Source organism: Genypterus blacodes, unplaced genomic scaffold (genome assembly GCF_046128005.1).
Source record: "Genypterus blacodes isolate CSIRO-AG114 ecotype Tasmania unplaced genomic scaffold, CSIRO-AGI_Gbla_v1 ptg000021l_1, whole genome shotgun sequence".
NCBI lineage: Eukaryota > Metazoa > Chordata > Actinopteri > Ophidiiformes > Ophidiidae > Genypterus > Genypterus blacodes.
In genome coordinates this window covers 10,253,232-10,279,042 of record NW_027466834.1, presented here as the reverse complement: position 1 = coordinate 10,279,042, position 25,811 = coordinate 10,253,232, and the positions used below count along the sequence as shown (strand labels likewise).

Sequence of the window (25,811 nt, the reverse complement as noted above, 5' to 3'; positions counted from 1 at the left end):
TTGTTTGTTAAATGTTGAGTCTGTAGTGTGTATTTTTGTGGGCAAAAAAAGTATAAAAATGTGTAATGTATTAGGTGTTTTACATAAAAGTGGGATTCACTCGACTAAATGTGAACAATCATGTATGATTCCATTTTTACATAATGGATTTTTTTAAATTGGATTTTTATTCAAAAAAAATACATTGCATTGGTACAAACACACACATATGTGTATCACAACTTGAACAAAAATCACAATAATTGAGGGTTCATCTCTGGAGGAAATGAAGGCGCTGATCATTTTGTCATAGAAGTACCTAGAATCTTTAACAGCAGTGTAAATTGATACATTTGATCCCATGTGTACATTTTCATGACCCAGATTTTGATAGTGGCATTCCAGTGCCAATTTCAGAAAAACATTAAAGCTGCAAAGGCTGTTTAATTATGAGGAACAAACCATTGGGGTATTGAGCCAGAGTACTAGTATGCAAAGATGTTGTCTGTCTTGTGTCCCAGCTTGTCCAGATTTGGTAGACAGGCATACTGGATCATGGGTGGAGGACCACACAGGACAATCAGGACATCAGTGGACGGAGCAGGAAGGTGGTCCTTGATCATATCTTGTGTCACAAACCCTGAGCTATAGCTCCAGTCTAGACAACAAAACAAGAAAGTTAATATTGTCCATCAGTGGTTAATGTAGCAGAAGTTGACTGCAGCATTAGCAAACCAGCAGATTAGATGTTCTAATCTAAATGTTTCTTTGGGTCCCAGTTCATTCTTTTCCAATGTGGTCTTACCCTGTGGAGGTTTGTCCAGCGTGAACCAGAGCTGAACTTTATCCGGATGATCCCTCTTCACCTCCTCCAGCTCCTCCCTCAGTAGAATATCTTTCTCAGTCTGTGAACAAACAAAGATTTTCTGTTTAATGTACAAAAATACTTCCCAGCAAGATCTTCCCAAAACAAGCATCTGTACAGAACTGACCTGGTTGGCAAATATGAGTGAGCACTTGGTGTTGTCAGCAGGATCTGCTGTGATCCTACGAATTAACTGCAGCATAGGAGTGATACCTGTAAGGGAGAGACCACAGAGTAATGCAACAGAGGGAATGGTGGGAGGAAAACTCCCATATTGACCACAGTGAAGCTGTAATGACAGTTAAGGTTGGTAAGGAAGTCTGTTCCATCTGTACGGTGACGATCAAAGACTTGCTAAGTCTGTAAACCTCCAAGCATATCACAGATGTACTGTGGCCCGGAACCATTAAACGATTTGAACACTGGACGTGATGCAGATAAAATACACGTGCAACATGCAATAGAATACTTAATAGACAATAAAACTTTCACAAAAACGTGAACAAACCTGTTCCTCCTTCAATCATTCCAATGTGCTTGAACTTCCGAACCTTTGGCTCAGACTAGAATACTTAATAGACAATAAAACTTTGACAAAAACATGAACAAACCTGTTCCTCCTGCAATCATTCCAATGTGCTTGAACTTCCGAACCTTTGGCTCGGACTTCTTGTCTGGTCGGATGGAAAATTTGCCTTAATAGAAGGAGAATACTTTGTATTAGGTTTGCAATGGGGCACATAAAGCAGTTCTGATTGATAAGACAGTGCCATCTAGTGGTGACAGTGCAGCTTTATGTAAACCTGAACATATATACACGCTCCATACCATTGCCCTCATACACCAGCAGGCCATTAGGTCCTCTGAAGTCGATGGTGTCTCCAACAGCCATGTTGTCCAGGTACTGAGACAGCTTCCCTCCCTCTGGAAAGGAGGGGTGGCAGTTCTTGTAGTACACCTGGGGAGGTTGGTAAAAAGAACATCAGAATCATCATTCTTCCCTGTTGTTTTTCTCCTCTCTCCCTTCTTGTGTCTCTTGTCCTCTTTTTCCCCACCACAACCTATGATACGATCTGTAGCTGCCTGCACTGCTGTATGATGTCATCCTGTAAAAGACTGTACATACGAGATCATCACACCAGCAACACTGATGTCATCCATAACTCGGGAACACGGGTCCGGGCTCCTGTGTCATTTCTACACAACCTTCAGCTGCCGTGGCTTTCTGCTGTTGCCCTGTTCATCAACCTACTTAATTAACTTGAACATTACTTTGCCAAGTTTTCTTCGGGGTGTCAGTTCTCCTTTCTCTCTGCCTCCCTTCCCTTTCCATTTGTGGTCCAGTGTGGCACAAGTTGCTATAGTTGTTGCTGGCTTTGCTTTTTGCATTATTCTACAGCACATTATTTACCTTAACTACAAGATCCACGTGTCCCTGATTCTCATCACTGGAGACGGGGGTGTAGGCTCTCACCACCAGGCTGCCATTGACCTTGGCTGATAGGTACACATGCTGGCCTGTGGCAGAGGAGGGGAGGGGGGGCAGTTGTGGAGAAATAAGTGAGAGAAATGCTAAGTTAGAGAGAAATGGCTAAATGTATTTTTGTTGTTGACGTCTCTAAATGTCATACTATCCTCTGACATGTTACATTACAATTAATAGACAAGCAAACACAGGATCATGAAAAATACAACTGCTGCCTACTTTATACCTGATTTATATCAATATTTCAAGATAAAGATCAATGCTGAAGTGTTGGAACTTTTGACAAAGACAAAAACAAAGACATGAAGACAAGTCAAGACAAGATAAGAAGAGAGATTGCATCAGTACCTACTGGCAGTCCTAGAATGTGAGTTGCAGATGGAAGACCAAAGCAAAACTTCTTTGTATCGTGGCTGATTTCCTGTGCAAACACAGACATACATGGATAACAATGAAAACAATGTGATGAGAAAGAGTTAAGTTAAGGGAGGATTTTATCCCAGGTTTCATGGGAATCCTTCTTAAACTTCTTTTGATACTTTGCTTTTAAAACCCTTTCTGACTTGTATGATATCAAGGCCACACAGACCAAAATCTTCACTTGTTTCAGAGCAGAAGAAATATATGTGTGTGTCGCCTACCTGTCTCTCAACGAGGGGCAGTGCATATTTGACCGTGGGATCTTGCAGAGTGACCGGCAGCTTCTTTCTTTTCTGTCCCGTGAATCCTCGGAAGAAGCAGTAAAGTACCGTGCACAGTACCACAGAAAATGCCACCAACACAGGAATTGTCTGCAAGCAAACATTGCACAAATCACCCTCACAGTGCACTGCAAAAACCCGAACATGCACAAGAGCATGCATTTATTTTGGACAATGGTGTGGCATAATCCCAATGTGTGTGCTGTCACAGTGAAATGACAGATAAATCCTGAAAGAAATAGATTTAGTTTGATTGAGGAGTTACAATCTGGCAAGGAGAGAAGTCACTGAGAAGACAGATAAGATGTCTTAAATAAAAAGAACTGAAGTGAAAGTTCGCCCTCACCACACTCTGATCCATAACTTTAGGATAAACTGTATCTGCGATACCTCCTCATGTAATCTGAGTCCAGCCACATGTAGTCAGGTTCATACTCACTCAGATTCAGGCATACAGAGTGGAGAAAGGGGCTTCCAGAGGAGGAGGGGCCACTCTGGGTGAAAGGTAACAGAAGGTTCCAAGCACCAATCAGCAGGCAGCTCGTGTCATGACACAATATAGTGCAGAGTTGGTGCAAAGGCTGAGGAGAGCGGAGGCCTGAAGTCACACCACCAGGAGGAGGGGATTACTGCACACACACACACACACACACACACACATGCTCAGTAAAGAAATATGAACACAACAATTCAATGTACCTGCAGTGACAGTAAATTAATATAAAATACAATGTAAACCAATTATAGTATTCATATATAATATATACTCTAGTAATAACGAGAAACGGCACTAAGCATGTTTTTTTTACATCATAGTTCTGCACTTCTTCACCAAGTAATAAAGTAATTTGTACTACAGTACTTTCCCCTCCCCTCAACAGCCCATGAGCAAGGCACTTGTTGCACAGAAAAGAAGAATAAAACCTAAAGAACCTGACATTAGAGAGCCTGATGTCAGCAGGCAGCTCCACGTAGGAAGACCCAGTAATTTTTAAAAATAATTTTGTGTTTTATTATGTAACGTTGTAATTCTTTAACAAAACGTCATTGTAATTACATTACACTGCCACTAGAGGGAATCGTGTTCCATATGAATGTACAAGACCTTCATTTAGTCTTACCAGCACCTCGACAGCCCACTGTCCTTTAACAATATGTTGCACAGCATCACCTTAACTTAATATTTAAATCTGTTATTGAAGAAACACCAGGGTACCAAATGAATAGTTCTATTATAAATAACTACAAAGCCACTACTGTGGCACACGGTATTCATACATGTGTTTGTATAGAGGAACTGTATGTACTGTATATATACACACATACACACCTGCATGGGCAGAGCTTCTTGTCCCACATTAAAGCTTGGGGAGAAAATGCAGCAATAGAGAATTAGTCCCAAAGAGACCGGGTGTGACGAGGAGAAACCCAGGAGATACGATGTCTCAAAGACATGTACACACATTCGGAGGAAAAGCCCTGCATCAAAGCAGTGTGAGGAGGATCATCTGTCATATCCTCCAGGGGAGACGCACAAACACATAAAAACACACACACACATTTGTATCTGTCACCTCCACTGACCGCCTGCTGAGGGATTTCATCTCTCTGGAGGGGATTGAGACGAACAGAAACACAATAGAGGAGCCAAGAAGGGAAAACATGTGATGTGTATGTGTGTGTGTGTGTGTGTGTGTGTGTGTGTGTGTGTGTGTGTGTGTGTGTGTGTGTGTGTGTGTGTGTGTGTGTTTGTGTGTGTGTGTGTGTTTGTGTGTGTGTGTGTGTGTGTGTGTGTGTGTGTGTGTGTGTGTGTGTGTGTGTGTGTGTGTGTGCTCAGTGTGCTCAGTGTGCTCAGGCGAGGATCCAAAGGTGTCAAGTATATTATCTGATTCTATTAAATTCTTTTGCCTTCAATTTGATTCTTCATTTTGAAAAGTGTTAATTCTATAAAAGTCTAGAAACATCTGCAAATATTTCTGCAAAGGAAAAATTCTTGATTCTACAAAATCCTTCCACATGCTTGAACCTGAACTTATAACTCCATTAGAAAGTTGCTTCAAATATAACTGACAAAACAACTTCACAGCTGCAGCTCCTTAAGATGCGTTCACTCAGATCAGACAGATCAGAGGTGCCATATTTTCTGGGTGAATAATTATTTTGAATCCTTCCAGGAACAGCTTGCTCTTTAGCATTTTACAGAATGTGTGACTCTGTAAAGTAGAGATAAAGGTAAGGTTAGGAAGGAGAAGACAGAAACCAGAGACCTTTTTGGCTGTTCTTTTCACCAGTGTGCTGCTACTGTACTGTGTATTATGGGATGCTTCTCATGTCTCAGTCCTGTGTTAAATGTCCCATTGCTGTTCTAATGACCGCAGACTCACACTGCTTTGTTGGACCCATGTTGCCACGCGTCGGAGTTTCCATTGATCTGCAAATTGAAAAATGTTAAATGGCAACCATAGAATTTAAAAAAATCCCTTAATATCCCCAAAATTGTTTTATTTTTTGGATTGGATTGGCTTTGACCCAATGACCTGCTGGCGTGGGGGAAAACTGGAAAGCTGAACATTTGATCTGTTCTGCTGAGTAATGTCACAATCTAAATGCAGACGCAACATGTGGAGATTCAGTGCCTTGCTCAAAGACTCCTCAGTAGTCTTTATTATGGAATGTGAGAAAATGTCTCCCATTTCTCTCATTGACATACATTTTCCTTGACAGTTCTGAGAATCAGGATTTTCATCACAGCATAATTTTCCGCCAATTTGAAATGTAAAGAAAAAACAGGAGGAAGATGGAGAATTCGAACCATCAAACAGGTGATTGGTGCAGCCAGCAGCCAAACCGTCAAAGTCTGGTCCACCATGTTCATGCAGATCTGCAAACAAGTGGATGAGGTGTAGTTTACGTAGTGTTAGTGCTCCAGGACACAAACTGTATGTTTAAACAAATACTAACACTCAAATCAACACGCATTTCCCACCTGAAAAACAAAGGAAACTTATCAACTCAGCGCATTTCTTTAGGCATAATTGCGTGCGTGTGTGTCTTGTGCAGCTCGTTATTGAGTCATGGGACATCAGCACGCCCTTCTTCCAATAATCAACAGAGCCATCGAGCTGAGGGTGACACTGTGAATTGAATGTAGAGAATATAAGACGCAACTTATAGAAACACATTCATTTTCAGCCAACTTCACAACATGACTGAGTAAAGCTTGGCTGTATTGGACCCATTACTCTTTTCAATTTATATGCTTCCACTTGGAAACATAATTTATCAGTTTTAGATAGTTAGACAGCTTAGATCGTCTCTGTCCACTCTTGGTCAGTGATAGTGTGAGTGTAGTGAAAGGATGGGGCGCTTCAGCTGATTTTCTCTCTCTATCCTTCTTTAACTGCTCATACAAGATCCCGTGACTGGACTGACCACTTCTTTGGCCTATGGGCGTCGCTCCCTTGAGTGTGAGGGGAACGGGAGTGTAGTAATAAGTGATTTGCACATGTGAACCTGATAATCCTGGTAAAACTGCATGCTCCAGTGTTTAGTGAGAAGGGAATATACTGTACATCAACAGTGGAAAACACGATCAGAACGTATCTGATTGGCTGATGGAAATGAGGCGCAAGAGGACACAGTTCTTCACCCCAGTGGTGCAAGAGATCCTCATCCGACAAAGACACATTTTTTTTGTATTATGCTTGTTGTAATGGAAAACTACAGCACTGTTTTACTCTTAGAATTTATGAAATGCATAAACTTGTATAACCGAATGTTATCCCACAGGTATTCAATTCATGAAACATTCCCGTTTTATATCCAAAGTTCTCACACAAAAGTCTCCTGTTACAAATATTTTCACAAACTAGATACTGCAGATACACATTCTGTTCTGTCACTCCCCCGACCTCCCCGACGCAGCCGGTTGTGAATATTGCACATATGTTTTACTCTCTGCCTGCATCTTTTGGCAACTGAATCCCACAGTGTACTCAGCAAAAAATCCCCATTATAACTACGGTAAAAGTGCAAAAATTCATTTCTAGATGTTGACAGGTTTTATATGAAGTAAATTGTTATTATTGGAATTAGTGGTATCTGTATTAGTGGAATAAATGACCTTTTTGATTCTACATCTGCCTCGTTGTTTTACCGATATGGATATCAGCTACAGGAGAATACATGCAGAATATTTACTCTTCAGTGATGGCCAGCAGCTGACTCCTCCCCATTGTTGCCACACTACAAATACATATACAAACTCCATTACTGTCACTCAAATTTTTGTGTTTGTGACTCGTTCACTGGCGCATCCACATGGCTCATCACGGTAAGTAGGAACACTTCCTTAGCCTTTGTCTTTCAAGACTGAAGTGAAGTTTCTGCTCTTGAATATCGTCGCAGCATTGATGTATTAATTTTCAGGATCTGCAAAAGACAGCATTGATCGGTCATTGCCAGTTCTTACCTCGAGCAACAGTCTTGAAAACAATGAAAGCAGCTTGAGAGTTTTCATAGATGATAAGATAAAAGAGATTGATTCACTGGTGAGTACCATCTATCTATCTATCTATCTATCTATCTATCTATCTATCTATCTATCTATCTATCTATCTATCTATCTATCTATCTATCTATCTATCTATCTATCTATCCATCCATCCATCCATCCATCCATCCATCCATCCATCCATCCATCCATCTATCTATCTATCTATCCATCGATCTATCTAAGTTCCCACACTTCTCTTCATTGTTGAAAAATGCATTTTTACAAAACGTAAAACTCTGCTTCACTGCTTTGTTCAACCAGGAGAGCGATGAAACCTTCATTGTGGCAAATCTGGATGAGGTTGTGGAGAGGCACCGCTGCTGGCATCAGCACTTGCCAAGAGTCAAGCCTTTCTATGCGGTGAAGAGTAACAACACTCCAGTGCTGATCAGGATGCTGAGCGCTCTGGGCACAGGGTTCGACTGTGCCAGTAAGGTAAAGATGAGGACTTTTGCGTCCACACTACTGAGCCATGTTCTCACAACCCCCGGCGGCCGTGGCTTCCTGCTGTTTCAACTTCAATCTACTTGTACCTCACATTGCCTATTTTACCTCAGGGTCTACGTAAAAAGTTTAACAACAACAACAATAATAACAATACAACCTTCCTTCTTTCTCTCTAGCTCTCTCTCTCCTTTTCCCCCTCTTTCTGTATAAAAAATTATCTCCAAAATATCTTATAACTGTATGCACACTGTCATGTAAATAGTTTGCTTCAATAAAAACAAATGGCAAAAAAAAAAAATCAGGACTTTTGGTTAAGGGTATTTGGAGTTGTTTTGTCATTGGCAACATTTTCTGTTTCTACAGGCAGAGATTCAGCAAGTCCTTTCCCTTGGAGTGGCGGCAGATAGAATCATTTTTGCTCATACAATAAAACCACGGTCGCATGTCAAATACGCCCACACTCATGGAGTTCAAATGATGACCTTTGACAGTGAGGGAGAACTGTCAAAAATTCTTCAATGTCATCCCAGTGCAAAGTGAGTCATCACAGACAGATATCATATCATACCATTCAGCCATTTGGTCTTTTGTTGGCCCACTGTTACCTGCCCAAAGTTAACTGTTTGGGACATTAAATATGATTTGTGTTACAGAAATAATGTTGACTTGACTTAAGGAAGATTTCACACTTGTTACAATAATTCTACCTGATGTTAATAATGTTAAATATTATTAATTTGAATTAGAGAGCCCTTAAAAACAATGTTATTGGTAAAAATAGAATCATAGTTATCATATTGGAACTACTAGTAAACATTGAATTTTGACAAGACAAAATGGCTTGATTCAGAGCATTGCTGATATCAATTCAATCTTTGCAAGTAAGTCTTAAACTATTTCATTTTAGAGATGATAACACATACTGGGGTTTGTCTTTGTGATTTGCGACAATTACAGGTAACGGTAAGTTCAAATTATTTAGTTTTTTATAACAATTACTGAAGTGCACTGAAAACATGTGGGACCTCTAAAAGACAAAACGCTTTGACACAATTTTTCCAAATTTCCAGACTTGTGCTAAGGCTTAAAGTGGACGACTCCACATCTATGCTACAACTGGGTGCAAAGTTTGGGGCAGAACTTGCAGCAGCTGGTTACCTGCTTAGGTGTGCAAGAGAGCTGGGCCTAGAGGTCATCGGGGTCAGCTTCCATGTTGGCGCCTGTTGCGGTGACAGCATGGCTTTCATGAAGGCCATCGCAGATGCCCGGCATGTCTTCGATATTGCTGTGAGTTGTTGTGGTATTATTTACATTTATCCATGTTTTGATAGAGACAAGGCAGTTTTGGTTGATCTTTTTTCATTTTCAATGTTTTGTTTTTCAGACTTTGTTGGGCTTCCAGATGAATCTCCTGGACATTGGTGGAGGATTCTCTGCGAGGAAAAACCCTCACACAAGGTTTGATGAGGTAAACTAAAGAAATACACTTTTCCAATCAAATATTTGATTGTTTATAAGTGAAGCTAGCCGTTTTAGGCCGATGTTATACAGGAAAGTGCAGTGAGTAGTACACATCTGCAAGCATTCTTCTGATTCCAAAGAAGACTGTTTTAATTTTTAATAATTTAATTTTATGGTCCTTATAAACACCAGCTAAACATCTAAACTAATATAAATGTATCGTCTCTGACAATGTTATTAACCTACTGTGTTCCACCATCCTAGCTGTCCAAAGTCATTAATTGGGCACTGGAAGAATTCTTTCCTCCTGACTGTGGGGTGCAGATCATCGCTGAACCAGGGCTATACTTTGCAGCGACGCCCTTCACTCTGGCAGTGAAAGTCATCGCCAAAAAAAGTTTCATGGAGGAAGCAGATGAACACAACGGTACAATTTATTAGCAACATCAAGAATGGTCATTTAGTACCTACACCAAGGAGGTTATGTTTTCTTCAAAGTTGGGTTTGTTAGCAGGATTACTCATTTATGAACCCATTTGAATGAATGTTGTTGGGCAGGTTGGACATGATCCGTTGAAGAACTTTGACGCGCCTAATATTTCTTAAATGCTGTAAAAAAGAAGTCAGTACAGTACTGCAAGAATGGCTATACTAGCAGTGATGATTTGGATTTAGGAGCCATTCTCAAAAGCTCCCTCACAACTAAACCAAACTAAACCCCACCCAATTTAAGTGGACTGAATAAATAGGCGTATTGATAAAGTGATTTTTAATGTGGTGGCACGATTGCTTAGTTAAATTGCTTAAAATGTGTAATCAATGTGTATATTACAATACTTTGTGTGTTTTGTTTTCTCCCAGCTTGTGAGAAAAGGAGCTCGGTCAGACAGATGTACTATGTTAATGACGGGGTGCACAGCTGCCTACATTACTTGCTTGTTGAGTCCATGGCAGCTTCAATTCACATTCACAAGGTGAAACAAAACTCAGAGAAATATAATGTGTAACTAACTTGTGATGTCAAGTTTGTTGTTTTTCAGAGGAATCACAATCATCTGATCTTCTCCCCTAAAGTTAATATTTCCTTGTATGTGCTGTCCACAGACCATTGCAAGTGGCGAGAAGAAATTCCGCTCTGTGATCTGGGGTCCAACCTGTGACAGCAGGGACAAGATTGCAGACGACTACTGGCTTCCCGAGTTGCATGAGGGCGACTGGATCCTTATTGAAGAGATGGGTGCTTATTCACTCTCTTTGGCCAATGAATTCAATGGTTTCAAGAGAGGTCACATGTACATTGTGGGGACGGATGAGGCCAATCAAATCTTACAATCTGAAAAATAAAGTTATTAATAAACGTACAAATATTTGTGTATGTTTATGCATTGTTGATATCAATATACATTATTAATGATTATAATCAATAATCAATATCTACCTGTGTATCTACTATCTACTATAACTGTGTGTGCATGTGATTTTAAGGGATGGGGTAGGAGAGGCCTGGGGGACTCTTATTAAGGATTCAATTGATGGTATGAATATTGATATCCATTAACATAGTACATCTGTCTGACCGAGCTCCTTTTCTCACAAGCTGGGAGAAAACAAAACACACAAAGTACTGTAATATACACATTGATTACACATTTTAAGCAATTTAACTAAGCAATCGTGCCACCACATTAAAAATCACTTTATCAATACGCCTATTTATTCAGTCCACTTAAATTGGGCCGGGTTTAGTTTAGTTTAGTTGTGAGAGAGCTTTTGAGAATGGCTCCTAAATCCAAATCATCACTGCTAGTATAGCCATTCTTCCAGTACTGCACTGATTTCTTTTTACAGCATTTAAGAAATATTAGGCGCGTCAAAGTTCTTCAATGGATCATGTCCAACCTGCCCAACAACATTCATTCAAATGGGCTGGTTTAGGTGCAGGAAAAGAGTAGGCAAAGGGGTGAAGCGTTTGAAAGCAGAGGAAATATTAATTTGATGAGCCTTGCTCAGTGTATAATTTTATGGTGAAAAAAAAAAAGAAGAAAACAAATTTGGGCCCACTGTTAACAATCTTCATTGGACTTCCTTAGCTGGTGTTTATTAGGACCATAAAATGAAAATTAAAACAGTCTTCTTTGGAATCAGAAGAATGCTTGCAGATGTCTACCACTGCACTTTCCTGTATAACATCGGCCTAAAACGGCTAGCTACACTTATAAACAATCAAATATTTGATTGGGAAAGTGTATCTCTTTAGTTTACCTCATCAAACCTCATGCCATTTTGTCTTATATTCATCAAGACAATATACCTATGATTCTATGTTTACCGATAAAATGTGTATTTAAGGGCTCTCTAATTCAAATTAATTACACTTAACATTATTGGTTTTGCCACAATGAAGCTCTCTCTGTTAAACGAAGCAGTGAACATTTTGTAAAAATGCATTTTTGAACAATGAAGAGAAGTGTGAAATTTTGAGAGAATGAAGTTCTGGAGGCACTGCTGACGTTATACTTTGGTTTAAATAAGGGAATTTGTATAATAAATATTAACACATCAAACCATTGAGTATTTTCTCAAAACATAACACAGTGCCCTGGGGGAAACTGGCAACTCTTTTGCTGCCAGCTGCCAGTGCATAGGGGAAATGGCTCTCTGATTCAAATCCTTACATTTAACATTATTAACATCAGGTAGAATTATTATAAGTGTGAAATCTTCCTTAAGTCAAGTCAACATTATTTCTGTAACACAAATTGTATTTAATGTCCCAAACAGTTAACTTTGGGCACCCAGTGCACTCAGCATCCTGATCAGCGCCGGAGTGTTGTTAGTCTTCACCGCATAGAAACCCTTAGGCTAAGACATCAAATACTCAGTTACGTCAGTTGGTGACTCGGAATTGTTTGTTATTATCGGAATTAGTGGTATCTGTATCAGTGGAATATTCTACATCTGCCTCCTTATTTTACCAATATGGATATCAGCTACAGGAGGATATGAGTCAGAAACTTTACGTCCTGCGAGAGTGGCAAACGCAGATCGCGACTGACTCCTCCCCATTGTTGCCACCCTGCTTAACAACATTACTGTCACTGATGTATTTGTGCGTGTTACTTGATCACTGGCGCATCCACATGGCTCATCACGGTAAGTAGGAACACTTCCATAGCCTTTGTCTTTCAAGACCGAAGTGAAGTTTCTGCTCTTGCATACCGTCGCAGCACTGATGTATATTGACAATTTTCAGGATCTACAAAAAACAGCATTGATTGGTCATTGCCCGTTCTTACTCCGAGCAACATTCTTGAAAACAATGAAAGCAGCTTGAGAGTCTACATAGATGATAAGATAAAAGAGATTGATTCACTGGTGAGTACCATCCTCTCTCTCGATCTCTCGCTCTCTCTCTCAAATTTTCACAAAACGTTCACTCTGCTTCGTTCAACCAGGAGAGCGATGAAACCTTCATTGTGGCAAATCTGGATGAGGTTGTGGAGCGGCACCGCTCCTGGCTTCAGCACTTGCCAAGAGTGAAGCCTTTCTATGCGGTAAAGAGTAACAACACTCCAGCACTGATCAGGATGCTGAGCGCTCTGGGCACAGGGTTCGACTGTGCCAGTAAGGTAAAGATCAGGACTTTTGGTTAAGGGTATTTGGAGTTGTTTTGTCATTGGCAACATTTTCTGTTTCTACAGGCAGAGATTCAGCAAGTCCTTTCCCTTGGAGTGGCGGCAGATAGAATCATTTTTGCTCATACAATAAAACCACGGTCGCATGTCAAATACGCCCACACTCATGGAGTTCAAATGATGACCTTTGACAGTGAGGGAGAACTGTCAAAAATTCTTCAATGTCATCCCAGTGCAAAGTGAGTCATCACAGACAGATATCATATCATACCATTCAGCCATTTGGTCTTTTGTTGGGCCACTGTTACCTGCCCAAAGTTAACTGTTTGGGACATTAAATATGATTTGTGTTACAGAAATAATGTTGACTTGACCTAGGGAAGATTTCACACTTGTAACAATAATTCTACCTGATGTTAATAATGTTAAATGTAATTAATTTGAATTAGAGAGCCCTTTATTACCATTTCCCCTATGGACTGGCAGCTGGCAGCCAAAGAGTTGCCAGTTTCCCTCCAGGGCACTGCGTCACAGTGTTATAATGTTTTGAGAAAATACTCACAATGGTTTGATGTCCTAATATTTATTATTTATTTATTTATTATTATACAAATTCCCTTATTTATGCCAAAGTATAACGTCAGCAGTGCCTCCAGAACTTCATTCTCTCAAAATTTCACACTTCTCTTCGTTGTCAAAAAATGCATTTTCACAAAATGTTCACTCGGCTTCGTAATGATAATTGTAATTCATTTGAATTAGACAGCCCTTTAATACAAATTGTATTGGTAAATATAGAATCATAGTTATATGTGAACTACTAGTAAACATTGGATTTTGATGAATATAAGACAAAAAGGCTTGAATCAGAACATTGCTATTATCAATTCAATCTTTACAAGTAAGAATTTTAATATTGAGATCTATTTCATTTTAGAGATGATAACACATACTGGGTTTGTCTTTGTGATTTGTGACAATTACGGTAACAAGTTCAAACTATTTCATTTTTTACAACAATAACTGAAGTGCACTGATAACATCTCTAAAAGACCTCTAAAAGACAAAACGCTTTGACACAATTTTTCCAAAATTTCCAGACTTGTGCTAAGGCTTAAAGTGGACGACTCGAAATCCGCAATAAAACTGGGTGTTAAGTTTGGGGCAGAACTTGCAGCGGCTGGTAACCTGCTTAAGCTTGCAAGAGAGCTGGGCCTAGAGGTCATCGGGGTCAGCTTCCATGTTGGCTTCTGTTGCGGTGACAGCATGGCTTTCACGAAGGCCATCGCAGATGCCCGGCATGTCTTCGACACTGCTGTGAGTTGTTGTGGTATTATTTACACTTTTGGTTGATCTTTTTTCATTTTCAATGTTTTGTTTTTCAGACTTTGTTGGGCTTCCAGATGAATCTCCTGGACATTGGTGGAGGATTCTCTGCGATGAAAAGCCCTCGGATCAGGTTTGATGAGGTAAACTAAAGAAATACACTTTTCCAATCAATATTTGATTGTTTATAAGTGTAGCTAGCTGGGGGACGCTATTGAGCAACCGATTGAGTAGGACGCTTGCTAGAGAGTCTCCCGCAGTATCTCATCCAAAAGTGCTTTTATCAACGTTTTTTACCAGTTTTCACCGATACATCATTTGACCAAAGATTCCAGAACAAAGTCTGCACTAGTAGGGCGTTAAAGTAAAAAATATGAGCCCGAAAAATCCCCGAAAGGTAAACAGCGCCAGCTGCAACTCGCCACCGCGATGTCGGAGGCGACCACCGCTTCCGCTCCGGCTTCCCCGACTCGAAAGTCTCCCTCCCCGCAACCCGCTGATGGAGATTGCTTTGATCAGCTGGCGTAGCTATTCCTAATGGAGGTGTTAAGAAATCGCAAACTCCCAAACAGCGCTGAGACAAGAAATCGCAAACTCCCAAGCAGCGCTGAGACCTGAAATGGAGGCGATCGGAGCCGCTCTGGCCCCGGTCCAAGCCGAGCAACAAACTATAAAAAGTAAACAGGCCTCCTTCGAAACCCGTCTGGCTGCCTCCGAAGCTGCTGCACAAGCCACGCTGACCAAGTTGAAGAACAAATGCGAAGAATTCGCAGACTATACGCGTCGCAACTACTTAAGAGGGCCGCTTTCAACGCCGTCAGGAACCAGCCACGAAGCATGGATGGACGCGATGGAGTCCGTTACGGTCTTTACTACCCAGCCCGTCTTCGAATCACCTACAGGGGCGCTGAAAGGAATTTTCTTTCTGCTGAAGAAGCCCAAAGCTATGTCAACACCATGATGAGGGGGTGATGTTATTACAAAATAACACACTGCATTTCAAGGTTCTCATATTCTTTTAATCTGTTCACTAAAACCTATATCTGGAACAAGGTCATATTATCTCATTCCACCTACCCATTATGGGCCTCCATTGTGTGGCAACAATTTGACTTCCCGAGTATTACACTGCTGTCTCCTCCGAGGAGAGTATTTGGTGTGTCAGTGTGCAAGGGTTCTGTGTGTCAGTGTGTGTAGGGTGTCCTGGCCTTTGCTTGGTGTATTTTAATCCGTCTCTCTCACATATATGGGTTCTGAATGCCAGCTCTGGCTCTGGCATGCCTGTACGTTTAATCTCCTGGAACATTCGCGGCACGGGCAATCCTGTAAAAGATCCAGGGTCTTCTGTCATCTGAAGCGGCTCAACTCAGACATAATATTTCTTCAAGAAACTCACCTCAAGCTCAAGGACCATCATAGGCTGCAACCCCCCTGGATTGGCCAAGTTTACCACTCCAACTTGGATTCAAAATCGAGAGGTTACATTGTAACCTTAGCCACATGTTTTTTCTCTGCCCCAGGCTCCTCATCTACTGGGCAGGTTACTTCAACACACTGTCCACCATATTGGGAATGCAAGTTCAACCCTCCTCTCATATTGCCATCTTGGGCACTTCATATGACCTACGCCAATTTAACACTCCACAAAAGGAAATGATCATGTTCACCTCTTTGCTTGCTAGATGACCCCTCCCTCTATTTCGCAATGGCTTAAGGATACAATGTACTTTCTTAGACTCAAGAAAATCAAGTACACTATGAGGGACCACACTGATAAGTTCTATCAGAGATGGCAACCTTTTCTCTCTTACTTCACAGATTTACAGGCTATGCCAGACCAGTGACTGATTACCAGAACAGCGAACAGTTTTGTTTTTTTCATTTTATTTTACATCCCAGGCGGGCCAGGGCAGGGTTGTGTGACTGCGGGGTTGGGTGGGGTTTCTGGTTGGGATGTCCTCTCTCTGTTTGTTGTTGTTTGTTTTCTGTTTCTCTCCTCTCTCTATCACAACCTATGATGCGATTTGTACTAGCCTACATTGCTGTTTGACATCATCCTGTAAGAACTGTAAGAACTATATGTACCCTATGACATCATTGCAATTCCAATCTACTTGTACTCTACCTCAGGGTCTATGTATAAAGTTTAACAACAATAGTAGTGATAATACAACCTTCCCTCCTTCTCTTTATCTCTCTCTCCTCTTTCCCCTCTTTCTACATAAAAAAGTATCTCCAAAATATCCTACAACTGTATGCGCAATGTCATGTACAATGTTTGCTTCAGCTTCTGATTCCAAAGAAGACTTTCAATTTTCATTTTAAGGTCCTTATAAACACCAGCTAAACATCTAAACTAATATAAATGTATCGTCTCTGACAATGTTATTAACCTACTGTGTTCCACCATCCTAGCTGTCCAAAGTCATTAATTTGGCACTGGAAGAATTCTTTCCTCCTGACTGTGGGGTGCAGATCATCGCTGAACCAGGGCTATACTTTGCCGCGACGCCCTTCACTCTGGCAGTGAAAGTCATCGCCAAAAAAAGTTTCATGGAGGAAGCAGATGAACACAACGGTACAATTTATTAGCAACATCAAGAATGGCCATTTAGTACCTCCACCAAGGAGGTTATGTTTTCTTCAAAGTTGGGTTTGTTAGCAGGATTACTCAATTATGAACCCATTTAAATGAATGTTGTTGGGCAGGTTGGACATGATCCGTTGAAGAACTTTGACGCGCCTAATATTTCTTAAATGCTGTAAAAAGAAGTCAGTACAGTACTGCAAGAATGGCTATACTAGCAGTTGTGATTTGGATTTAGGGGCCAACCTACAAGCTCTCTCACAACTAAACTAAACTAAACCCCACCCAATTTAAGTGGACTGAATAAATTGGTGTATTGATAAAGTGATTTTTGGTAAAATTGCTTAAAATGTGTAATCAATGTGTATATTACAATACTTTGTGTGTTTTGTTTTCTCCCAGCTTGTGAGAAAAGGAGCTCGGTCAGACAGATGTACTATGTTAATGACGGGGTGCACAGCTGCCTACATTACTTGCTTCTTGAGTCCATGGCAGCTTAGATTCACATTCACAAGGTGAAACAAAACTCAGAGAAATATAATGTGTAACTAACTTGTGATGTCAAGTTTGTTGTTTTTCAGAGGAATCACAATCATCTGATCTTCTCCCCTAAAGTTAATATTTCCTTGTATGTGCTGTCCACAGACCATTGAAAGTGGCGAGAAGAAATTCCGCTCTGTGATCTGGGGTCCAACCTGTGACAGCAGGGACAAGATTGCAGACGACTACTGGCTTCCCGAGTTGCATGAGGGCGACTGGATCCTTATTGAAGAGATGGGTGCTTATTCACTCTCTTTGGCCAATGAATTCAATGGTTTCAAGAGAGGTCACATGTACATTGTGGGGACGGATGAGGCCAATCAAATCTTACAATCTGAATAATATAGTAATTAATAAACATACAAATATTTGTGTATGTATATGCATTGTTGAAATCAATATACATTATTAATGATTATAATCAATCAATATCTACCTGTGTATCTACGATCTACTTTAATTGTGTGTGATTTTAAGGGATGGGGTAGGAGAGGCCTAGGGGACTCTTATTAAGGAATCAACTGATGGTATGAATATTGTGTGACACCGTGAGGGGCTGTTCCTCCTAGATGTCCGTTTCAGGCCGTGCTCTGGTGTCCAAACATACAAATCACGGAGGTTTTCGGTACTAACAAGGTTTTAAATTAACTTAACAAAAGGTGTCCTTGTACACACGGTAAGGTCTGTCCAAAAACATCAAAGTATAATAAGTAACAGGCATTCATATCACCGCTGAGGACCGGCGTCCCCAGCTCTGGCCTCCTTTCCCTCCGGCCAGTAGCGGGTCTTCTTGCCGAATCTCGGTCCTCAGTCCTTGGTGTCTTCTGCCTGACTTCTCTCTTTCGGGGATCGCTCCAACTTCTCTCTCCCGGTCTCCCAATCAGCCGTCCTTTGTGCTCTCCTTCTGATTACCCTCTGATGCGCCCCAGCTGTGGTGCGCTGTCCTGCCGATTACTCTATGATGCGCCACAGGTGTGGCACCAACCGGGGAACATCTCCATCCGCCGACGGATCAGCCCCTCATGACGTCACAATTGATAGTGTTTGTTTACCTGTCCTAATTGTGTGAAACGTGTGAATATGTGTCAAGCATGTATGTACAAAAACTGCATGGAATGTAAAACGCATATCTTTGGAAGTCATTTCTCAATGCTGGGATAATAGAATGATAAAATATTTATTTTTCTTCGTCATGAATTATAAAGCTGGCAGCTACAAAAGCACTTCATCACAGTGTTTCAGTTTTTAAGCCACTTCCATTTGAGCTGGGAGAAAGCCTCACACTTGCAGACAAGGCCATGCATATTATCAAAAAAGGAGCAGAAGACTGAATTATTGAGGGACCTCCAGGTCACCCCTGGTTTAGGAAAAATACTAAATGTCTGGTGCATTCACACCAGGGTAGGAAACGATGTTAGGTTTTAAAGAGGCATAGTTTTTTGCCGTGACCAATTTGGAGGCAATTTAAATGTGCTTGGGAGACTTTGTGAAGTACAAAAAAATGAACACCTCAAGCAGGGGGAAAGTTGCTATTGCAATTCCAAGGAAAAGTAGATCTTAGGCAACTGGACTTACTGGTAAAGGCTTGAAAATGTTTCACCTTATCTGAAAGGCTTCTTCAGTTCAGAAGAAATGCTGTTGAAGTCTTTCAGCCTAAGTTTTACTTTTTCCAGTTAAGTTGCCCATTACAGTAGGTTTCAATGTTGTTATCGCTTTTGATAACTCCCCTTATTTGTTGAACAATTGTTTTTTCATGGTTCTAATCTTTCACTGCCTGCCAGAGCATCAATGTCCTCAAATGGAGTTGGGCATCAGCTCAGATTACATGGACTGTTATCACATAATAGTTAGTTAGACAGGGGGTACTTGGTAATGAAAAGATAAAGATGCAGGATCGAAACTTCCAACTCAGATTCCTTACACATTAAGGTTTTTGGGAGATTTTCTTCGTCTTCCTAGATAGGTCTGGGGTCTGAGTCTGGAACTGTCTGTTGTTGTGGGCCTGAAAAGCCCATTGAGACATTGAATGAGATATTGGACTATACAAATGTTTTGATTTGATTCCAGCACAAAGCAGGCAGAATACAAATAATGGGTGCATGTGGATACAAGGTGTAAATTTAATTTTGACATTGGATGTGACCACATTTTAATGCACCATGTGCCGTCTATATGACATGGCAATGGTCAATATCAGTACAGGACCTATTTATGAGTAAAGAGCTGGCCAACAATTAGGAGAGGTGAACAAAAACTATCAATATTCATACCATCAATTGAATCCTTAATAAGAGTCCCCCAGGCCTCTCCTACCCCATCCCTTAAAATCACATGCACACACAATTAAAGTAGATAGTAGAAACACAGGTAGATATTGATTATTGATTATAATCATTAATAATGTATATTGATTTCAACAATGCATATACATACACAAATATTTGTATGTTTATTTATTACTATATTATTCAGATTGTAAGATTTGATTGGCCTCATCCGTCCCCACAATGTACATGTGACCTCTCTTGAAACCATTGAATTCATTGGCCAAAGAGAGTGAATAAGCACCCATCTCTTCAATAAGGATCCAGTCGCCCTCATGCAACTCGGGAAGCCAGTAGTCGTCTGCAATCTTGTCCCTGCTGTCACAGGTTGGACCCCAGATCACAGAGCGGAATTTCTTCTCGCCACTTTCAATGGTCTGTGGACAGCACATACAAGGAAATATTAACTTTAGGGGAGAAGATCAGATGATTGTGATTCCTCTGAAAAACAACAAACTTGACATCACAAGTTAGTTACACATTATATTTCTCTGAGTTTTGTTTCACCTTGTGAATGTGAATTGAAGCTGCCATGGACTCAACAAGCAAGTAATGTAGGCAGCTGTGCACCCCGTCATTAACATAGTACATCTGTCTGACCGAGCTCCTTTTCTCACAAGCTGGGAGAAAACAAAACACACAAAGTATTGTAATATACACATTGATTACACATTTTAAGCAATTTTACCAAAAATCACTTTATCAATACACCAATTTATTCATTCCACTTAAATTGGGCGGGGTTTAGTTTAGTTGTGAGAGAGCTTGTAGGTTGGCCCCTAAATCCAAATCATCACTGCTAGTATAGCCATTCTTGCAGTACTGTACTGACTTCTTTTTTTACAGCATTTAAGAAATATGAGGCGCGTCAAAGTTCTTCAACGGATCATGTCCAACCTGCCCAACAACATTCATTTAAATGGGTTCATAATTGAGTAATCCTGCTAACAAACCCAACTTTGAAGAAAACATAACCTCCTTGGTGGAGGTACTAAATGGCCATTCTTGATGTTGCTAATAAATTGTACCGTTGTGTTCATCTGCTTCCTCCATGAAACTTTTTTTGGCGATGACTTTCACTGCCAGAGTGAAGGGCGTCGCGGCAAAGTATAGCCCTGGTTCAGCGATGATCTGCACCCCACAGTCAGGAGGAAAGAATTCTTCCAGTGCCAAATTAATGACTTTGGACAGCTAGGATGGTGGAACACAGTAGGTTAATAACATTGTCAGAGACGATACATTTATATTAGTTTAGATGTTTAGCTGGTGTTTATAAGGACCTTAAAATGAAAATTGAAACAGTCTTCTTTGGAATCAGAAGAATGCTTGCAGATGTGTACTATTCACTCCTGTATAACATCGGCCTAAAACGGCTAGCCACACCTATGAACAATCAAATATTTGATTGTTTACAAGTGTATTTCTTTAGTTTACCTTATCAAACCTGATCCTAGGGCTTTTCATTGCAGAGAATCCTCCACCAATGTCCAGGAGATTCATCTGGTAGCCCAACAAAGTCTGAAAAACATAGCATTGAAAAGAATTTCAACCAAAACTGCCTTGTGTGTGTGAAGGAAATCTCCTTTTTTTTTCTCTATCAAAACATGGATAAATGTAACTAATACCACAACAACTCACAGCAATATCGAAGACATGCCGGGCATCTGCGATGGCCTTCATGAAAGCCATGCTGTCACCGCAACAGAAGCCAACATGGAAGCTGACCCCGATGACCTCTAGGCCCAGCTTTCTTGCACACTTAAGCAGGTTACCAGCTGCTGCAAGTTCTGCCCCAAACTTTACACCCAGTTTTAATGCAGATTTGGAGTCGTCCACTCTAAGCCTTAGCACAAGTCTGGAAATTTTGGAAAAATTGTGTCAGAGTTTTGTCTTTTAGAGGTTACATTTTTTGTATTATGTAAGTTAAATTTTTTCATAATTACATTTAAGATTATTAACATGAAGTAGAATTATTGTTACAAGTGTGAAATCTTCCTTAAGAAGATTAAGATTGTCGGCTCTGCTCGGGAATAAGCTGTCGGACGATGCAAGTAGACTCGGCGATGCAGGTAGACTCTCCCCTGGTTTCCTGGATAGTGGATTCAGTTTGTCTGACTGCAGGGATGTGTGTCTGACACTGGGGTGTGCAACACTGGGGCCCCTCAGGGTACGGTCCTATCACCATTCCTGTTCAACCTGTACACCTCAGACTTTCAATTCTGCTCAGAGTCCTGCTATCTGCAGAAGTTCTCAGATGACTCTGCAATAGTAGGTTGCATCACCGAGGGGAAGGGTGAGGAGTACAGGGGCGTCGTGGACTCCTTTGTCAAGTGGTGTGAGCAGAATCACCTGCAGCTCAACACTGACAAAACTAAGGAGCTGGTGGTGGACCCCCGCAAGAAGAAGTCACCCCCCACACCTGTGTCCATCAATGGGGTGACTGTGGACTCTGTGCAGGTATACAAATACCTGGGAGTCCATTTGGACAACAAACTGGACTGGTCTAAGAACGCTGAGGCAGTGTACAAGAAGGGGCAAAGTCGACTCTACCCCTCAGGCTCCGGTCCTTCAATGTATGCAACACATTACATTACATTACATAACGGTCATTTAGAAGACGCTTTTATCCACAGCGACTTCCTATTATTGCTGGGCAGCCATTATTCGGCGCCCTGGAGCAGTTGGGGGTTCAGTGCCTTGCTCAGGGGCACCTCGGCAGTGCCCTGGAGGCAAACTGGCAGCTACCAGTCCACTTACTTGGTCCATACAGGTCCGAACCGGCGACCTTCCGGTTCCCAAGCGGAACCAGAGGCTACTGCCGCCCTCCACCACCATGCTGAGGATGTTCTACCAGTCTGTGATTGCAAGTGCCATCTTCTTCGCTGTTGTGTGCTGGGGCAGTCGGCAGAGGTCAGCAGACGCCAACAGGATCAACAAGATCGTCAGGAAAACTGGCTCCGTCCTGGGGGTTGAACTCGATTCGTTGGAGCGTGTTTCGGAGAGGAGGATGCTGCGCAAGCTACGTAAGCATCATGAACAATGACTCTCACCCTCTCAACCAGGTGCTGGCCTCATACAAGAGCACCTTCAGTAATAGATTCATTCCCCCCAGGTGTACTACTGAACGCAACAAGAAATCCTTCCTCCCTGTGGCCATTGGACTTAAATCTACCTCGGGTCGGGACAGTGGGATCATAGGGATCATAGGGATCCCCCCCCCCCCCCCCCCCCCCCCCACCACGTGTGTGCTGTAATTATATTGCCAGATGCACATCTGCGCATCTGCACTTGTACCCTTGTCCTCCTCATGTATTTGTAATGTCATTTGTACTGTCATGTACTGTTGCCTGATTGTATGTACTTCGTACCCCTTATTGTGTGTACTTATTATGTTGTACTTAGTATCTGCATGCACTCTTGCACGTTTCTATATTGCAGTAGTTTGGTGATCTCTCGTACTTGTTTGATTCTGCACTGTACTGTTACTGTTGCACAGTAATTTCCTTCGGGATAATAAACCTTCATCTTATCTTATCTTATCTTATGTCGAGTCAAGTCAACATTATTTCTGTAACACAAATCACATTTAATGTCCCAAACAGTTAACTTTGGGCAGGTAACAGTGGCCCAACAAAAGACCAAATGGCTGAATGGTATGATATGATATCTGTCTGTGATGACTCACTTTGCACTGGGATGACATTGAAGAATTTTTGACAGTTCTCCCTCACTGTCAAAGGTCATCATTTGAACTCCATGAGTGTGGGCGTATTTGACATGCGACCGTGGTTTTATTGTATGAGCAAAAATGATTCTATCTGCCGCCACTCCAAGGGAAAGGACTTGCTGAATCTCTGCCTGTAGAAACAGAAAATGTTGCCAATGAACAAACAACTCCAAATACCCTTTACCAAAAGTCCTGATCTTTTTTTTTTGCTATTTGTTTTTATTGAAGCAAACTATTTACATGACAGTGTGCATACAGTTATAAGATATTTTGGAGATAATTTTTTATACAGAAAGAGGGGGAAAAGGAGAGAGAGAGCTAGAGAGAAAGAAGGAAGGTTGTATTGTTATTATTGTTGTTGTTGTCAAACTTTTTACGTAGACCCTGAGGTAAAATAGGCAATGTGAGGTACAAGTATCGGAGTGGAAACAGCAGGAAGCCACGGCCGCCGGGGGTTGTGAGAACATGGCTCAGTAGTGTGGACGCAAAAGTCCTCATCTTTACCTTACTGGCACAGTCGAACCCTGTGCCCAGAGCGCTCAGCATCCTGATCAGCACTGGAGTGTTGTTACTCTTCACCGCATAGAAAGGCTTGACTCTTGGCAAGTGCTGATGCCAGCAGCGGTGCCTCTCCACAACCTCATCCAGATTTGCCACAATAAAAGTTTCATCGCTCTCCTGGTTGAACGAGAGCAGAGTGAACGTTTTGTGAAAATGCATTTTTCAACAATGAAGAGAAATGTAAGGACTTGATAGATAGATAGATAGATAGATAGATAGATAGATAGATAGATAGATAGATAGATAGATAGATAGATAGATAGATAGATAGATAGATAGATAGATAGATAGATAGATAGATAGATAGATAGATAGATAGATGGATGGATAGATAGATAGATAGATAGATAGATAGATAGATAGATAGATAGATAGATAGTTAGATAGATGGTACTCACCAGTGAATCAATCTCTTTTATCTTATCATCTATGAAAACTCTCAAGCTGCTTTCATTGTTTTCAAGACTGTTGCTCGAGGTAAGAACTGGCAATGACCGATCAATGCTGTCTTTTGCAGATCCTGAAAATTAATACATCAATGCTGCGACGGTATTCAAGAGCAGAAACTTCACTTCAGTCTTGAAAGACAAAGGCTAAGGAAGTGTTCCTACTTACCGTGATGAGCCATGTGGATGCGCCAGTGAACGAGTCACAAACACGAACATTTTAGTGACAGTAATGGAGTTTGTATATGCATTTGTAGTGTGGCAACAATGGGGAGGAGTCAGCTGCTGGCCATCACTGAAGAGTAAATATTCTGCATGTATTCTGTGCTGCTTTGTCCAGACCTCCTGGGATCTGCGTTTTGCCACCCTCACAGGACGTAAAGTTTCTGACTCGTATTCCCCTGTAGCTGATATCCATATTGGTCAAACAACGAGGCAGATGTAGAATCAAAATGGTCATTTATTCCACTAATACAGATACCACTAATTCCAATAATAACAATTTACTTCATATAAAACCTGTCTGCCAACAAAACTTTTGCGCGGAGCGATCTGCCTGGAAGAGGTTCCCCACCCCTGTACTTAGTGCAAAGAAGTACAGGTTCAGATTGCAAATGTTTACTTTTATTTATCTTTTTACAAACCATATGATGAACAACCTGACATTTCTTAACTCAGTGGTTCCCAAACTTTACTGAAGGCCCCCCTTCTGTAGATAAGAATATTTTCCTGCCCCCCCGCATGATTTTAAATGTAAATACATTTCCACATCTGTGTAGAAATGTGAACTGAACTGAATTCACTATCCGTGGATAACTCCAAAAAAGGCTTGGAGGAACAGAGAGTTTAACTCTGCCTGGACAGCTACAATTTGCTTTCACTGACAACAATACCGGAGATAAATAATAATAATTAATAATAATGTGCTTGCTATATAGAGATTGGACGTTTCCAGAACAAACACGCAGCATTTACTGAAAAGTACAAAGCCGTACAATGCAGGACAACGCAGTACAATGCCTTAGGCCCTGTTGTTTAGACTCTGGTGGGATGACTTTGCAAAGTGTGAAAATTAGGGCCTAAGGCATCAATAGCTCCAGGCAGGTCAGTTGGTGACTGACCTGCCTGGAGCTTTTGATGCCTTAGGGCCTCCTGAGACAATTGTACTGCA

At 41.2% G+C, this 25,811-nt stretch overlaps 4 protein-coding genes across 4 annotated transcripts; 2 read left to right on the top strand and 2 right to left on the bottom strand.

Annotated features, from left to right (window-relative positions):
• Positions 1 to 146: 146 nt before the first annotated feature.
• On the bottom strand, positions 147 to 3,478 carry cyb5r2 (cytochrome b5 reductase 2). Its single transcript, XM_076142621.1, has 9 exons — positions 3,378 to 3,478; positions 2,972 to 3,121; positions 2,679 to 2,751; positions 2,256 to 2,362; positions 1,673 to 1,802; positions 1,456 to 1,539; positions 972 to 1,057; positions 785 to 884; positions 147 to 637 (listed from the first exon to the last, which is right to left on the bottom strand). The coding sequence occupies exons 1-9, from the start codon at positions 3,390 to 3,392 to the stop codon at positions 465 to 467; spliced, it is 918 nt and encodes a 305-aa protein (XP_075998736.1). The 5' UTR covers positions 3,393 to 3,478; the 3' UTR covers positions 147 to 464.
• Positions 3,479 to 7,351: 3,873 nt separating this feature from the next.
• On the top strand, positions 7,352 to 11,042 carry LOC142991890 (ornithine decarboxylase-like). The gene is made up of 9 exons (XM_076142060.1): positions 7,352 to 7,364; positions 7,460 to 7,581; positions 7,848 to 8,021; positions 8,397 to 8,569; positions 9,104 to 9,320; positions 9,418 to 9,501; positions 9,759 to 9,921; positions 10,356 to 10,468; positions 10,599 to 11,042. Exons 1-9 carry the CDS (start codon positions 7,352 to 7,354, stop codon positions 10,836 to 10,838), a joined length of 1,299 nt encoding a protein of 432 aa, XP_075998175.1. The 3' UTR covers positions 10,839 to 11,042.
• A 1,537-nt stretch (positions 11,043 to 12,579) lies between these two features.
• LOC142991889 (ornithine decarboxylase-like) lies at positions 12,580 to 18,608 on the top strand. Its single transcript, XM_076142059.1, has 10 exons — positions 12,580 to 12,647; positions 12,748 to 12,869; positions 12,950 to 13,123; positions 13,196 to 13,368; positions 14,230 to 14,446; positions 14,515 to 14,598; positions 16,871 to 17,033; positions 17,445 to 17,533; positions 17,688 to 17,875; positions 18,512 to 18,608. The coding sequence occupies exons 1-10, from the start codon at positions 12,596 to 12,598 to the stop codon at positions 18,606 to 18,608; spliced, it is 1,359 nt and encodes a 452-aa protein (XP_075998174.1). The 5' UTR covers positions 12,580 to 12,595.
• Positions 18,609 to 19,537: 929 nt separating this feature from the next.
• LOC142991888 (ornithine decarboxylase-like) lies at positions 19,538 to 24,822 on the bottom strand. Its single transcript, XM_076142058.1, has 10 exons — positions 24,810 to 24,822; positions 24,593 to 24,714; positions 24,138 to 24,311; positions 23,592 to 23,764; positions 21,545 to 21,761; positions 21,341 to 21,424; positions 20,935 to 21,097; positions 20,414 to 20,526; positions 20,151 to 20,283; positions 19,538 to 19,584 (listed from the first exon to the last, which is right to left on the bottom strand). The coding sequence occupies exons 1-10, from the start codon at positions 24,820 to 24,822 to the stop codon at positions 19,538 to 19,540; spliced, it is 1,239 nt and encodes a 412-aa protein (XP_075998173.1).
• Positions 24,823 to 25,811: the final 989 nt, after the last annotated feature.